At 42.5% G+C, this 17576-nt stretch overlaps 1 protein-coding gene across 1 annotated transcript in view; it reads right to left on the reverse strand.

The window, feature by feature from the left end:
- Positions 1 to 282: 282 nt before the first annotated feature.
- Positions 283 to 17576, reverse strand: part of PDE6C (phosphodiesterase 6C) — a 348347-nt gene continuing 331053 nt past the window's right edge. The window contains exons 19-22 of the mRNA XM_078641134.1: positions 17433 to 17507; positions 16875 to 16958; positions 9551 to 9719; positions 283 to 2244 (exon numbers count right to left, since the gene is read on the reverse strand). Of these exons, the coding sequence (XP_078497260.1) occupies positions 2201 to 2244; positions 9551 to 9719; positions 16875 to 16958; positions 17433 to 17507 (372 nt within the window). The 3' untranslated portion in view covers positions 283 to 2200. The remainder of the gene's footprint in view (positions 2245 to 9550; positions 9720 to 16874; positions 16959 to 17432; positions 17508 to 17576) is intronic.

The following is a 17576-nucleotide window of genomic DNA, read 5'->3' on the forward strand; positions in this document are numbered from 1 at the left end:
TTCCTCTTTGTGAATGTACAAAAGACTGTGTTAAAGAGTAAGCCGTGATCCAAGGGGACTTTTAAGCAAAATGTAAAAAAAAACATTTTTTTTTAAGCAGCACTGTTTCCTCTGAGGGCAAATACTTGCTCAAAAGTAATCACAGGCATGGTGGTCTGCTGACAGATGGCCTCCAACTGTAGTAAGTGGCAATTTGTGACCTACCACATTAATATTGATGAAGTAAGTTGGATTGCAACTCGCTACGATTCAGAATTTTAAGAACAGACGTTAGTACATATGTTGATTCATGAATTCTTTACTAGTCACAAAAATACTGTTCGCAGATTTCCGCACTGATGCATCCGAAACCGACAGTTGAATGGCATTCTGGAAAGTAATGCATCTTAAAATCAATTAAAGCTTAACACTGTTTGAAACCTTCATTGTATATGGTATAACATACATGGGTGGGAAAACGTGAAATACATATTACAAATAAACCATGTTAATGGTCAAAAACATTGTGGAGAATCCAGAGGAATGCTCACTTGCTACTCAATTAGAGTTACATGTATGCCTCCTCTAGAGAGGCATGCTGTATTTTAGCGTACTGTGGCAAAATGAAGATATGTTGCAAATGTCCTACGGGGCAGGAGGATGGTATAGAGCCCTTGTGTTAATCAGTGGTCTAAGTAAAGGGTAAGATACTTATGTCGTCCTGGCTGCATTCGCACGGTAACCTACCCCATCTCCAGGCTCCAGCGCCTCAGGATTGAGGCAGTGGACGCGCGGACGCTTAAGACCGATTGTGTCCGCATACCGTATTACTCACCGGTGTGTGCCGATGTTCAGGGCGGAAGTCGAGCACTAGTGAGATTGCCTGGAACTGATAGGCACCATTGGGTAGTGCTGAATTGGCTGCAAATGATGGGCGCCACCCTCCTGGTTCCAATATACCAGGCCGGTTAGAACACCACACAATCTCCTCCCTTCTCTCATCTCTATAGGAACTGCATACCCACCTGCCTACTAGCATTTTCGTGGAGCATGTATGCTGGCCCTTTATGCGCTAAACTTTTGTTATAATTGTTCGTCTGTTAATGCATCAAGGATCCACTTTGAAATATGGGTTTGCCGTAAATACTAATATCAAAAGGTACTTCTAAAATATGAGGAGCTGCCTCTATTTGTAACTCAGTGACTGAAGGCAATATGACGTCCATTTGAATAGGAACCTTTTCACTATCATGTAGCGTTCACTCCTCAAGCCAATCAAGGATGGACTGAGCCCAGCTCTGCTACAATCTCCTGCATATTCTTCTGTTCGCGTCTGTGTTTTTGGATTGGTTGGATGTTGTTTTTACAACAAAATATGCTAATGGTGTGAGGGTCGTCTGGCTTTGCTAGATTTACAGCTCCTTCCTCCCAATGCACATGTGCAGGTCTTACAGAGACCCTCTTTTGACCTTCCCAGTGTTGGTGTGCAACTTTTACGGTTGGTCCAAAAAACACCAATCACAATCACATACATAGAGGTCCCAAAGTTTAACAAACATAATGAAAAGCATGATGTTATTCTATTTATTACAATCAGAATATTTATGTTCATTTGAGCAAAAAAAACTTCGGGCTTTTATTCTTAATATCAGACCAGTTCTGTCAGTGACATTAAATACGAGATGACACCCATGCATTAAAAAATCGACTTCAAAATTCAAGCCGGAAATTGGCGAGCAGCCGTGAGGAGAAAGTAAACTGCGTCAGAACTGGTCATAAATAACTTGTAAATCATTTAAATGTGAATTTGTTTTACAAAGTTAGAATGACAAGAGGCTAGAACAGTGGAGAAATTCCTTCTATGTAGAACCTAAAGTTGAAAAAAAAAACGTTGTGCGCTATACTTGGGTTTTAGACGTATAGGTGGTATTTACATTCGATGAAAATAATATCTCGGCTAAGAAATACGTTAACTTGCACTGTAATTTTGGTTTGCTTTGCAGTCTTTGGAGTGGTCAGTTTGACCTGCTCAGGATGCGCCATGTGTGTTCTTAGGTGGCACGCCAGCACTTGGCGGTGTTCCAAGACCATGTGCGTTTCTCTTCTGAAAGCCACAAGGGCCTCTTAACGCCTTGACTGTGTTTCTTCATCGGCAGGGAACATTCTTTCAGAGGTTTTCACCGGTTGGACCGGCGATGTTAAACCGGGGGTGTGCTGTTTTTCACAAAATTACACAGGTTTTAGATTTGCCCGGCTCCTCTTCCTCTGTGGAAAGAAAACATAACACAATATTTAATGTACGTAAGTCACGTGAGGTACGTTTTTTTTTTTTTTTTTTACTTTTAATGAATGAACCCTCTGTTGCCGATTTATAAACGCTAACCCTGCAGCCTGAACAGTATATGCATTTGAAAAGGCCTGCTGCGTTTGACCCCCTGAAACCCTAAATAGTTTTGTCAGCACTTTCCGTCTTCGCGGGTAACTGAATAATACCACAGATCCCAAAGCGTTCATATATCACCGGTGCTGGCCTCAGTATTTGTCAAATGGCATACAAACACACACTGAACCACTTATACTGGAAAGTTCCAGAAGCCATCGCTGTTCCCTGCCCAGCCAGATTCAAAATAAACACTGGAGGGTGAGTGAACACATATCCGTGGTTGGTTAGTCTAGTTCCTATTTTTTTCTCACAGCATATAATTGACATGTGTTTTACTTTCGGCCGTTCTACTGAAAAGTATAGAAATATGTGTTCTTGAAAGTATTTCTAAACATATTGAAAAAAATAAAAATGCATGCAACATTTAATTTATATTAACAATCAAAAATACGGGTCTGTGTGGGGAAAGTAGGACTGTGATGCTAAATGAAAAATTCCACAAGAATTTCTCCACAGGGATTTCTACCAGTGATACCCGTAATATTTACAGCTTAGAAAAAAAAAGCTTACTATGGGAGTTCAGCTAAAGTTCAAAAACTAAAATCAGAAGTAGAACTTACATTGAAAGCTGTGGATCACCAAGTTACTAGGTTATTTTCGGCCCTTTCCACCTGCATCAAAACATGTCACAGAATCAGTCTCTTGTAGGCTGGACTAAGGACTATTACACTTTTGCTCGTTAAATATTCTGTCTAATTGGCTCTGAAAAGTGTTGTTTTGTCTCATTTTAATACCCTTCATAAACTTTCCACTAAAGTGGTTCAGCAAGTATGTTTCCTTTCTCCAGGTGACCAAGCACCCAGAGGTTTGGTATGCCTCAGCCAGCCGGTCACGTCAAAATATCAAAACACTGAAGCTACTGAACGAAGACTTTCTACATGCAATGCTGTTTGAAAACGTCATTACACAGATTTTGCAATTACTTCCATTTGTCATTCATCAAGCAGTACACAAATCAGAAAGATTTTTTTTTGCAATCCACTAAGACATTTCATAATATTTCATGGCAGTCGAGAGTCACAGAAAGTCAAGGAAGGGATCAATTTTATAAAACAAGCAGCAGGGATACTACCTCTGTTTATTAGGACTCGTCTATACAGCGCATGATATGGGCTTAAAAAAAAGTCCCATCTTTTTCATTGGTTCCTCTTGCTGTCCTTTAGAAATGCTGGCTTTTCATTGGTGAATACACTTAGTAGTCCCACCTTTTGGAATTGTGTATCCTCCCATGAGGACTCTCCCTGTTACGTGTGTTCTTACTCTTCTTCTTGTTTATACTTTGAGAGCACTATTTTTGGTTGGCCCGCTGCGGCTCGTTAAGTGTTCTGTTTACTTGTGCAGTGATGCTTCGGTCCGCTTCATTTGCTTCCAATCCTTTAATTCCCTATGCCTCACCTTCTCCCCTCTCACAAAACTACTTTGAAGTCCCGACCACCCTTCCAAGGCCACTCCTCGTGTTGCTCAAGGTGCCCTTCATCCATCCCCAGCACCAAGGCCCCTACGCCCCCAGCTTATCTCGCACCCTCAATTCACATTTGTCCTCACACCAGGAATTCTGTTTTGGCGGTTGAATAGTGGATCATCTGATTTCTCATGTTGTCAGAGAATGTAATGGGGATAGAGTTTCTGTGCACCTCTAACTTTCCATTACCAGTATGTGCCACAAGTGTGCCGCCGCTGTCTTTATCTGAAGAGAACAGATCTTTCAGGGGTCTTTAACCCTAAATTCAAGCTCTTTTGGAGATACATTTTGAATGCTTTCAAGACATAACGCATCCCCTGACACTTGAAACTTGTGTGACAGATGCTGAAAGCAGATATTTTATTGTTAATTATTACTGGTAGAGCACACAATCTGCCATGAGGATGGCATCACAACACCTTTCAATAGTCCACGGAATGGTGACCAAATGTTTGCTGAGGTGAGTGAGACCAATGGGGTGATTGTGTAGCAGAGGAATGCATACTGTTGTTTAAAAGGTACATGAAAAGCATAATAAATCGCACTTCATGCAACTTTATTTTATTTGAAACAAGAATCTCACCTGGTGGATGTATGAACCTGTTTTTTTCAACAGTTGCTGGTGAAGCATGGGACAAGCCTTCGTCTGCCCCGGCGTTTCTCAAGCTCTCTCTTGGGAGCACCTTCCTGCTCTCTCAGACCAGCCATTTTTGTGTGTCAAATGATTCCTAAGACTCTGGTGGTGCAAGCTTCATCTGTTCATTTAAGCAGAACACATTCCCTAATGGAATTAAAATGTATGTATGTATGGTTTATGGCCAAAAGTGCTTGCCTCCGATAGTTCAGTCCTTAGAGCAACTAAGGATAAATACCTATTGGCTTGAGTCCCATGCTCTCTGGGAAATGGCTTCTCTCACAGTTTCCAGATTGTCAGTGCATATTCTAGACTCTTTCTGCTCTTGAATCCATGGAGGTATGGATACATCAAACAATGTTTTCAAACTGGGGTTGCAGTGACCTGAGCCAGGGATACAACAGTGGCCACACAGCACGATGCTTGAATGAGCTTCCCCAGGTTTCTCCAAGATGCCACTTGCCAGCTGCTAGACAAGCCCTATAATGGATGGCCTTGCTCAGATGAAGGCCGGCAGCTTGCTAGCCTGTTTTAGTCATACCTTTTGGCTGGCTTTCTGACCGTCTCTGCTATGGAAGACATTATACCAGCAAACCCAAAAGTTTGGGAGATTCATTCACCAGTACCACAGGCCATGTCTGCACCCACAGGCTGTGCAATTCATTCACTCCGGTGGAGTGAGGGGTCAAGCTGAAAAAAGCAACTTCGTTCAATCTCTACCTCATCTTGAACTCCAGCACATGAAAACGACCCTAATACTTTGCCTTTTTGGATTTCTGTAAGCTGGTCAGGGGACGGGTGTTGTCTTTTACTCAAGAATTTGAGTTGAGACAAGGTGGGCCTTACAAATATTTGGATCTGCATAGTCTCTCCAACATTAACATCTTGATGAAGGAGATTTTAATATATTATTCAGAGAGACTCCATGCTTGAAGGGTGCACAATTTCTACTCAAGGTATTTTCTGGTTCCAAAGAAAAAAGGTGTATAGTGTTCCATACTCAACCATCGATTCGTCAACAAATTCAGTAAAAAGGAGAAGTTCAAAATGACTATGGTCTCTCATGTTTTGAAAGCACTCCAGTTGCTTGACTTATAATGTTGCTGCCCCTGCAGGAACACGTACTTTCATAATCCATTCTCAGAGAACTTCAGACAGTTTCTGAGAATTGTAGTGTAGAATTAGCCTTTCCTGTCCACAGGACCGCATTTTGATTGTACCTGACCCCTAGAGAATGCACAAAAGTGAGGGAGTTGATACCTCGCTTGCACTGCAAAGGAATGCCCGAGTGTACGTACTTGGATGACCGGCTGATAATAATCTCCTGCACAGGTCTAGCCCATTAGACCCTCAAGACTGTATCATTATTTTGTAAATCTCTAGGTTTTTCTTTAATCAGCAGAAATCCTTCCTGATTTCTTCACAAATGTTCCTCTTCATGGTTCAGTTTTGGACGTCCAGCTTGTGCATTGATGTTCCCTTGAGGAGAGGCAGATGATAGCTATATTGGCTTCTCGGAAAATGGAGCCACTTGTATGGGCTCCAAAGGGCAATATTTGAATCCCCTAACCCTGGCTCCACATCTGCATCAATGAGAATCTCCTCCAAATCTTTTCAAAGGAGAGCCATTGAAAGGACATAGCCGCAAGTGGCAGTGGCCATGGATCAAGCACTCAATTTCTGGATAGCTCACTTTGGGATATGGGCAGAAATGCTGTGTTGACCCAGAAGAAACATCATTGCACACCAACTTTCTGAATTTGAGAGCTATTCGTCTAGAGCTACAATAATGTTTTCTTCAGTTGCAAGGCGAGCAGGTGCAAGTGCTCACAGACAACACAACTGTGATGTTCCATGTGAAAAAGTCTCCAAAGCTTTGTGGGAGAAAACGATGGTTTTGGGTCATAGAGAGAGGAACTGTTCTGTCGGTAGCTCATCCAACAGGAAGTCGGAATACGAGCATTCTATCCTCAGTGCAGCACAAAATAGGACTTCTATCTGGAGGTAAGTTGTCTCTTGCTGACTTGTGGGCTGCTGATAACAGATCTGTTTGCAAACCTGTGCAGAAAGAAATGTAGAAACTACTGCATTATAGTACACCTTGACCTCTTTCAATGGATGAGTGGGTTTCTCCACAGTCAACATCCAGACTTGATTATACTTAACCACCCTTACAAGAAATATGGGACTCATGTACTCTTGGCCTCCCTCGACTGGGCGAGATGACAGTTGTATCCGAACCTACTTCTCTTGGGATAAGAACCTCCATAGTGGGCTGCTGCTTCAAATGTCAACATTCAAGCCGAACCTTCATATTTGGAGATTGAGAGGCTAGTTTGTCATCTTACAGTCTACCCTCGGCAGTCATGGATGTTCTTTTGGGCTGAACGCATCCTTTTACTAGGGCCATCTGCTCTACCAGATGGGTGGTTTTTACTTAATGGTGCAGATCCAATTCCTTGGACCGCCTTGAGTCTGGAGTGTTGGACATTTTGAGGTTTGCAATCCCCCGAGCAGGGAAAGGTCTCAACAATGGAACAGTCAGAGCTGCCTAACAGTTTTTTCATCACAAATATACTGTCCTGATCAGGGGGGCTTGTTCAAAATTCCATTGGTGGTCAGATTCCATAAAGGGCTGCAAAACACAATTACCCTGATAAACTTCAAAGCTTCCAGTGGGGCCTAAGTTTGGTTCTGACATTCCTCATGGGGCCTTCATGTGACTACTTCATTGATTCCCCACTGAAATGCCTTTCTTGGAAAGCAGCTTTCCAGCTTACATGATGTGAGGTACAAGGCTAGCATAGCTACAAGTAATTGTTGTCTCTTCCCTGTTCATGATCTCATCTAAGGATAAGGTAATATTGAGTGTTCAGCCTTCTTTCCTGCAGAGAGCTATTTTTGAATGATCTTCGTTCAGGTGAATTTCTTGCCATCATTAATCCTCCTCCTCAGTGCTCCAAAGATGAGGGGAAGCTAGATTAGTGCATCTACGGATTGGCTGGTTGCAAAGTGAATTACAATCTGTTGTGTTGTATATCCCTTTGCAGATAAATTGGTCAGGAGACAAACCATTTCCTGGTTGAATTATTTTTGCATCAAAATTTTTATAAATTAGCGAGTAAAGTTCACCTTGAAAGGTTTCAATCTCACTTAATGAGATAAATATCAGTAACGTTGGATTTTGTTGCCTTTTTCCAAATCTGTCCATCTGCCAAGCAGCAGAGTGGCCCTCTGTGCACTCTTTTACCAAACACTAGTGTGCGGATGAGCATGATAGAGCGTAGTTGTAGTTTGGGAGACCAGTGTTTCAATGCTTTTTCATTTTTTTTTAAAATTCTTTTTTATTAACAATGCTCAAGAGACCATGCAGTACAAGACAGTTCCATAAATCAATGCATGGAAGGACCACAAAATTCAGTATCAAAGTATTCATGAGGTCAATGCTTTTTCATTTGAATCTCTAAGGTGGCCTTCGTCCCTCCTCCTCAGAAACACTTCGCGAGTGATTCATATAAAGAATCTGGATTTGGGAACATTCATTGCAAGTACATGTTACTTACCTTTGCTAATATTTTTGCTGATAGATATTAAAGCTCCAGCAGATTCTTTTTCACCCTCCCGTCTCCCCTTGTGAAGATGATTAGTTGGAGGACCCTTATATGTTTCTCCGAAATCACTACGAGTGAACTGCATTAGCATGAACTACACTCAACAGTGCCACCTGGCACAAGTGACCGGCTATTACCAAAGAGACATTTCCAGATCAGTCTGACGCATTGGAAAAGGTTCATATAACGACTTTGCATCATATCCATCAGAATATTTTGTACAGAAGGCAAGAGTCTTGTTCTTCAGAACTATATGGTGTACATTATATGGCTCATTGACAACCCATTTTGTCAACGATCCGTGCAAAGTCATCATAGAGTTTAGAAACACAGAATTAATCTTGCCACCTAGGTTGCTACTGTTCTTTTTTGTCTGTATACAATTCTTTAAAGCTGCTCCTTAAGCTAATACCAGGTACATCAGTCCCAGTTGAGGAGGTGTTCAAGATAAGAAAACACTGGGCTCCTGAAATGGAAATCTTCTAACAAGCAGGAAGAGCCTGTTTTCAAAGCTATACTGTCTCAGAGCCTGGGTAAAGATGTCACAGGTCCTAATGCAATCAAAAAGTGGGCAGACTGCTCTCAATTTAGGTAGTAAAAGACAGCCTTAATTAGTGTCCAAAGGCCCCTTAAGCATCTGGGCAACAGTGCCACTGCGCCTGCTACACCATTGATAGCACTGCCCCTGCCCTCGCAACATAACAGTAAACCATAAGAAGAAGCAGATGAGAGAAGTCATGAGCATCTACACAGAAAATATATTTGCTGACCCTGCTCCCACAAGTTCTCCCACTTTATGCCATTCCTGCTGAATCCAGCAACAACTTCTCCCCAATACATAAGAGAAACCCAGTACCTAGTGTCCTGTCACAGTGTACCACCCTCGCCTGTCACAAGATAACATTTTCAAGTTGAACTAACATGGACTATATTAAATTGTGGATGGTTGACTATCAATAATGGTGAATTGTCGCCTCAGGATTTCAGGTGATCTTATAAAGAACAATGGCTTCATTCTTAGCTATTTCAGATCACTTGGAACCCCTTGGTGGATAACAACTTTGTTAATAATAGTTATCCATTAGCAATTCTATATGATGCCCGAATATTTCTGAGCGTAAACAGCCCTTTCCTCTGACTATGAGCCCTGGCCTTTGGCTTTGATCATTTTGGCGGGGCTTCTAACAGCAGTTAATATTGGTTGAACTATGGATTCTCTTACACAATAGTGCTTGATCCATTTAATATTATTTATAATATTATAAATATATGTTTGTTCTTACTTCACATAAGCATGTACAATATACAAACATTTTCAACTCTATTAGCTACTGTATCTCTACGCTGAACAACTTTTAGTACAGTACATATGATAAATTGTGTTACACAGGGGAAAAATGTGATATTTCCAAATCGCTCACCAAGCCCCGCACCTTTTTTGCCTCCAGCTGCTTCCTCGAGTTTTTTCTTTTGTTCTTCAATAATCTTCATCTTTTCATCATATTCATCAGCCTGTGTTTTCCATTGAACTCTGTTGTTTTGAAGACCATCAAGCATTGGCGTAATTTCTTTGTGAAATCTTGAAAATTCCTTAGTAAGAGAAGATTATAAAATGGGCATGCTGTATTTGACTATCAAATAGAATGAAACATGACAATGTTCGAGTTATTTTGGTTATTTATTTAGCTTCACGAGTGAACAGAATGTCAGTTGTGGCCCCTATTAGGAATAGATAGGAGTGAGTGCAAGGTAAATTCTTAAAGTGTGCACATGTGTAAACTGTACAAAGATGCGCAACTACCACTTTTGCAAGTTAAGGATTAGGAATAGGAATATGGGAATTCTTGGGTGGCAGAGGTGGCTTTCTAATTACTGTGAGCACTCACAAACTCATATGTTTCTGGGTATTCCCGATACAGGATAGCTGTTATCCGCTCTGTAAAAGTATCCAAATCTACTCGTTTAAAAGGTAGGGGAAAGTGCCTTCTCAGATCGTTAAAGGGGAGATAGCCTACCCTTATTGATAGGGGGTGTAATCTAAGGTGTTTCTCCACAGAGAGATGCATTTTCCTGTTTAAGAAAAAAGGTGTGTGCACGAATGCATGCTTTATGTATGCAGAACTTGTTACCTGGTAAAAATTCTTCATACAAAAAATGTGTGACTTTCCTAGATAAGAAATTTAGGGTAACACAATTGATAAAATATTAATCGGAGAGAAAAAGGCAGCCGGGTTAAAGAAGACTGCACTGCCTAGTAAAGTCACGTAGGTTCTAGATATTGCCCACCTCAAATGGTCAGATGCCACTTGACCACAAAGTTAAACATGCACTAGGGGGATATGAGAGGCAATATATATTCTAAACAGATCGGAAAGAAAGTGTGTACAGATTGAGAAAACAATAAGTAGACTTTGTCGTTTGTAGCCATTGTGTGTCTGTAATACAAATGTGCTTGATTTTCAGAGGCTACCAGCCAACGCGTTTCGCCCAAACATGGGCTTCTTCAGGGCAAATTTGAAGTGCTGATATCTTGCCAATAAAGCTGAAGTACATCAGCGATATGAGCGCGTCCGTGTCGGGATGTAAGGAATGAAGTGATGGCCTCTAATCAAGGGAACCACCTATACGTCCATATGGGGGAAATCCCAGGTCAGTACCTCAGTCGTAAATGGCCGTGTCGAAGGCAAGATATATTTCTGAGTTATATGGCGTTTGAAAACCGTGTCCGGTGGCGTCTGGTCCTGGCGAGATTTAGTGATCGCCATTTACGACTGAGGTGCTGACCTGGAATTTCCCCCATATGGACTTATAGGTGGTCCCCTTGATTAGAGGCCATCACTTCATTCCTTACGCCCGACACAGATTTAATCAAATATGCCAAACTAAAAAAAAAAAGTTTCCAAGCTGACGTTACGTGCAACTGAGGCTTTGCTCTATGTTAATAAGTCACTGTTCGTGCACTGAATGCTTTGGAGTCCCTTACACAGCATTGCGACCTATAATAGAGGCCTCTGCTGCCTTTGAACTGCTAATGTTCTACACATTTAAAAAGGTGATGTGTGCCCAACACGTCTTTTTCTAATGCTTATGGTTAAAAGCAAGATTTTTTCCCATTGCTTTACCGGTGGTGCAACGCAAAATGATGGGGCCCCCCTGGAGAATTCGATGATCGGCCCCTGAGCCTCCCATATCTCATAGATATTCATTGACCTTGAGCTGGATTGGGCCCCCTGGAATGGTTGGGGTGGCCTTGACGGGCTGGTTCCTACTTATAATATTTGTGTATAGCCGCCCCACAGCTAGACTACGACTGAACGGTACACTCTCCTGACCCTCCTCTCTATCCCATGGCACTCGGCATGGCTGCCCCCTGTCTCCCTTATTATTCATTCTCGCCATGGACCCCTTAATCCGACACTTTCAGGAAAAACATCTACAGAGAGGCCTCCAATTCAACACATGCCCTCTCCTGGTCTCCCTATATGTAGATGACACTATTCTTTATGTCCGGGAACCCCAAGTTAATCTAGAAGCACTCATTAGGGAAATAACCAGATTTGGAAAGCACACAGGACAGGGCATCAACTGGCGCAAGTCAGTTATTTTCCCCTTAACTTCAAGCACACTGCAGTGGGAATGTGAGCTCCCCTTGAGTGGTGTACTGATTCCGTTAAACATTTGGGCATTCATATCCACTTAGAAACAGCACATATTCTCCATCTTAATTATGGTGAAGCAATCTCTACTCTTTAGGCACAGGTGGAGACATGGTTGCGATTGCCGCTATCCATCGCTGGTAGAGAACCCATCATCAAGATGATAGTGCTCCCCAAATTTTTAGATCTCTTTAATAACATCCCCATAACCCTGCCGAGCATGTTCTTTCTAACATTACGCTCTCATCTTACCAGATTGGTCTGGGGGGGGGCAAACAGCCCTGCGTGCGTTGGCAAGTGTTGACATTGCCAGACGAGAGAGGAGGGTTTGGTGTTCCCGATTTTCAATTATACTATTTAGTGGCCCAATGCAGCTACGTCTATGATTGGTTCCACCCAGGCGCTAGGATCCCATTTCTCCGTCCCGAAGCAGATTTCGTATTACCTGAGAGACTCTCCTTAGTGCTACCCAAAGGTGTATCCAGAGACCCCACCGACATACAGACGCTTTCCACCACCAGTTGGGCTTGGGAAAAGCTAAGTCGCATTACAGGCACTGATATGCTATATTCCTCGGTGTTACCCATTCCCAATGCCCCCTGGCTGCCGATCACGGGGAATAAGCTGGTGCAACGCACCTGGATCAAATTTGACATCACGAAAATGGGGGACCTGTTCCCTAATGAACACATCTTTTCTGTTACGGACGAGGAACGCTTCGGTCACGCCACGCTCATGGACCACTTTGTAATGGGGCAAATCCGTTCAGCACTGCGGGCCTCCCTGCTGAGTTTCCCTATCGAACCCGACTCTTTCTCTTCCCTCTCCATGATTATTGAGAATCTCTACATGGCGTGCTCAGACGTTATCCCGGTCACATACGACAAGATTCGCAAAGCCTGGGAAGATGACCTAGGGCGCCCCATCACAGATGATCGATGGCTCTAATGTTGCACTGTGACAAAAGACGTCTCTCTAAATAGCCTACATAAACTGTTACATTTTAAATTTCTGCGCAGAATGTATGTCACCTCGGCTAGATCTCACAGGCTTGACCCGGCCAGACCACATAACTGTCGCAAATGAAATGCCCCATACACTGATTTCGCCCATCTCACATGGACTTGTCCCAAGATACAATCATATTGGGGAACAGTACACAAGACACTGGGAGATATGACAGAATTGACTCTCATCCCCATGCCAGAGTTTGCATTACTGGGCTATGTGGTAAACTTCCCTAAATGAACACGGAGGTTTGCCTCCATTAGTTTGCTGTTGGCCAAAAGGGAGATCGCACTGCACTGGTGCCGCAAAACAGTTACCACGCTACAAAACTGGCTAGAAAGCCTAGGATACTGCAACAGCAACTGCGAAGTTTATTCCACTACATTACAGCGCTCATCGCGCCCAAAGACATCTGGGGCGATTCAGGGCCTATATCGGGAATACAAGTCAAACTGCTGACTCACAACTCAAAAGCGGCATGATCTCTGCCGGAGTGGGATGGGAGGCTTATGCACCACAATAACCTGTTTCCAAATGTTTATATGTACTCTGCTAAGGTTGATAGTCTTGATTTCATGCATTTGTTGGGAACTGCTTTTCTTTGGCGGGAGGGCAGGGGGCTGGGCTGTGGGAAGTGAGCATTCTCCCCTCAGGGACACGGACATTCAACTGGGACTGCATTTATAAGCATTACTCCATTACTTCCTTTTCCGCTGATTTTCGCCACATCGCCTTATATTTGCTCGGTATCGCTGCATACTCCAGTTAAATGCAACAATGACAGTGAGTGTTCATGTTTATATTGCTGTAACGCACTAAAATGGTAAATAAAGTTAAAAAAAAAAAACTTTACTTACATCAGAAAGCAAGTCTCACTGTTCACTTTCTAATGCATTAGTTTTCCTGTAGAGATGATACACTTGTGGATGAAAGCCTCTGTAAGGTCTGTTTGGCAAGCATTTTTTTTACATAGGATGTACAAGAGTATTGGGCATATTCTTGACGTTTGCCACTTCCCAAACAGTCTCTTCTGTTTTATCAAGCCACGTATTAAAATATTTGCAAATTGTACTATGGTCTACATTAATTTGTTAGCTACCAGATAGTTTTTTTTCAGAGCATTTCATAACTTTATAGCCTGCAGCCCTGAACTATCCCAGTTGTTAACGGTCTTCAATTCGAGTTATGTGACCCGAGCAACACACACGGATCCATAATGAGAGCGGCTGCAGGACTATAATGCTATTAGAACATTCCACCCACGAAGGGTGGAAAGAAAAGACAACATTGGTATGGTGGAGCAGATGATCTACCCCAACCATTATTGACCCGAGCCACTTACTTCAATGTATTCAGTGGAGCTCTCAGCATTTCAATGTTCTAATTACACATTACTGCCATCTCCAGTGGGTATAACAACGGTTAATTAACCTTCCTACACTTATAGGCCTGAGCAGCAGGTGAGGGTGCATAACAAAGGATGGGTAATCAACAGCCATCAATGTGCTGCAGGTAAGAGCAATGTGTCTATTAGCACCCCCTCCCACCACCACCACCTCTCAGTTCAAGGCTAGGGGAGAATGGCTCTATTCTGCCACACTACGTTTCATGCTTCTCCTAACAACACCTGGCATTTGAGACACGACTACCTGGGCTCCTCCTCTTGCTTTGTTGAAGTGGAGTGTTAGCAAAGTTGCACAAAGAAGAAGAAAAAATAAAGATTGATATTTGTATCCGCATTTTGGTGTTTGATTTGGTGTCCATTCTCCTATCAGAAATGCAAGAGAAGGAAGCCGAGCAGCCCTGTCTCAAATAGCAACTCCTGTTGGAGGAATCAGTAGAAGCGCCATGGGAGATTAGAGCCATTTTTAGGTCGAGCCTGGGCAGCGCATGCGCTGCTCTGCAAGCCATGCTGTATTGGAGTATGTACTTGAAGCCCTGCCCACTCTCCGTCCATATTTTTCATTGGCTTGTGTCATTACCCTTATTAAATGCTGACATCTGATTTGTCATTAGGCTTGTTAGTCCCTCCTTAGTACCGCCTTGTCTTCATTTGTAACCTCCCATGAGGACGGGCCCTTTAACTTCAGTTGTTACGCGGTACTTCTTCTTTAGTCTGTAAACTCTATTTTCTTTGAGTCTCTCTTACTGCAGGAGGGCACGAGGGTCTCTTGTGCGAGTTGTGACCACCTGCTTGTTTATTTAACTCGTAGCAAACAGGGATCTCTTCAGGGGCCATGGGAGACAGAAGGGGCAACTCAACGATGCCTTCAAGCTTTTGCAATGCAATAGATCTTGTATTTGTGAGAGATTATGCTATTGGCATTGTAAATGACAATACCTTTTAATTATGTTTTAAAAACCAATACAGAAATAAAGGGCCTTGTTATTTACAATGACAATAGCTCAAACTGGCGTAAATGCGAGACTTATTGCATTGCAGATGCTTGTTTACCTGTTCTTCTGGCGAGAGGCGCCTTCTCCTGCTGCGTGCCCTGTAGTTGCCAGAGTCTGCCCTAAGGCGGGGAGAGACTGTGGGTGAAGAAGGGCTAGCGCCCAATGAGACATCAGCAGCCTGGAGGATGGGCGTTGGGGGGACAGAAAAAACTCCCCATATGGGTCTGTTACAGTAGCTGTAGGCCTCAAATGGAGCATTTCGATTGACTGGCCAGCTCCCAACATTCCTTCTAGGTTGCCAATAAGGCTTATTTTATTATTGATGATACCTTCTTGTGGCAATTATCACAGATCTGAAATTCGAAATTATGTATTTCGCCTTGGTTCTAAATGTTAATGAAGTGTCTGGTTGGTTTTACACGGCTCCGCAGTATGAGAAACACACTCTCTACAGGACAGGCTTTCATTAAAAAATAAATAGTCAAGGAATGTAAACACAGAAAACAAATCTGTTGAGCAGATTTGCAGATGATAGACAAAACAAAACTGGTTTACAAGAGCGTTGGAGACAACTATATAATTTTCCAAGCAACAGGATTGAAAAATATACATACAGACAGGGTATTCACAAGGTTGCATGGCCAATATTCCTGATACTGTCCTACTTTTAACCTTTTCAAACCCACTACCTTCCCATGGAGACGCATGACATTGGTCCTAATGCAAAACCCTTTTTTTCATAACTAAGTCTAATTCCTGGAAATTCACTAGTCAGAAGTTAGTCAAACTTACAGAAAATATTTGTGAATCGGCCCATTATGTTGGCATGAGAATAACTACGCGCTCACTGCTTGTGTACAAGGCACTTTACACGGCTGCTATTGGTGCATGATCACGACAATGAGGCGTCTCAATTCAGACACCAGAGAGTTGATGTGTCATATTGCAGCTGGAATGTTGCTGACTTAGGTGGCCCTGGATCCGGACATGTGTGGGAACGAGAACAGTGGATGGAAGAGGGGAAACGGACGTGATGGCTAGGAAAACACAGAAGAAGAAAGGAGTGGGGATGGTAAAGAAAGAAAGAAAGGTAGAAAGAAGAAGCCTCTGTGAAGCTGGACTCAGATAGGGCAGTGCTTAATATGTGCCGGTGCTGTAGATGACTGGCACCAACGGTCACTGTTGGGGACCGCATCTTATTTCTTATCATCACAGTTTGACTCGGAGCAAAAGAGAGACAGGCAGGATGAAGACAAAAGAGGAAGATAGGAAAACAGCAACAAAGAAAGAAAGCAGGGAAGGAAAAGAACCTGCAAAAGTGAGATGAGGAGACAAGACGTGCAGGGCAGTGGAAAAAAGAGCCCTGGCTTGGAATTGAAATAAAGAGGACATCTTGGTTTTCTGAAATCCCAGCATTCAGCAGCACTAACCATGTACTTGTAAGAAAGCTTTAGTTCTCTGCTCTTATTTTGTTATTTATTATGAGTTTTCTTTACTATTTTGAGAAATTAAGAGAGTTGAAAGAAGTGCCTCCGTGCCTCACTAATTTTAGAAGACACTGGTTTGAGGAATCCCATTGACAGCATCTGAACCCCAGACCCTAAACCTCTCTCGTATACTATATGATTCTTCGATCGTACGCTGGGCTCTCCTCAGAAAAACAGAAATGTCATTCTCTTCTTACCTTGTAGACAAATGTGCAGACGAAATCAATGAAGCCAACTTGAAGCTTGGGAAGCTCATCTGCTTTGTTTCTGTCCATCATTGGCTAGGAAAACAATATTGTACACTATTAAAACTAATTTATGGTTTGAGTACCATGATCTTCACAAAATCTACAGCTTATAGCTTTTCCAAAACACTGAGCCTTTTTTTGACCTAAATTGGAAGTTATTTACTCAAAAGAATTTGGAGTTAAAGTTAATAATGGTATAGCTCCGCATGTAAAGGACAGGAGTTAAAGAGAAGTAATAGGTCTTATCTATTTGACAAAGTATGTATGTGTGTGTATGTGCGCGCGTGCAAGTGTAAATATTTACGCAAACACACACACTCATCCAATCTGACACTTTCCCTCAGGCAATTTACCTTGAAACATATGGGTAAAAGTCAGATAAGATTAATGTTCTGGTGCCACATAATTCCCTGCCCCTTAATTCAACACTGAATCTGTTTTTCAAAGCAGTATATCACACATCATCTGATGTGAATATATCTTTGGCTGAGCACACTACATCCTTACAATTGGTTGCTGTTCTAGCACTGTTCTCTCCAGGTCACCTTGCTCCCAGAACTCGCTCGCAACCATGAGGGCAACCTGCAAACAAAACGTAAAGTTACTGTAATTCTTAACAATTGGGCAAGTGATATAGTCTTACAGTAATGC

Source organism: Lissotriton helveticus, chromosome 5_1 (assembly GCF_964261635.1).
Source record: "Lissotriton helveticus chromosome 5_1, aLisHel1.1, whole genome shotgun sequence".
NCBI classification, from domain to species: domain Eukaryota; kingdom Metazoa; phylum Chordata; class Amphibia; order Caudata; family Salamandridae; genus Lissotriton; species Lissotriton helveticus.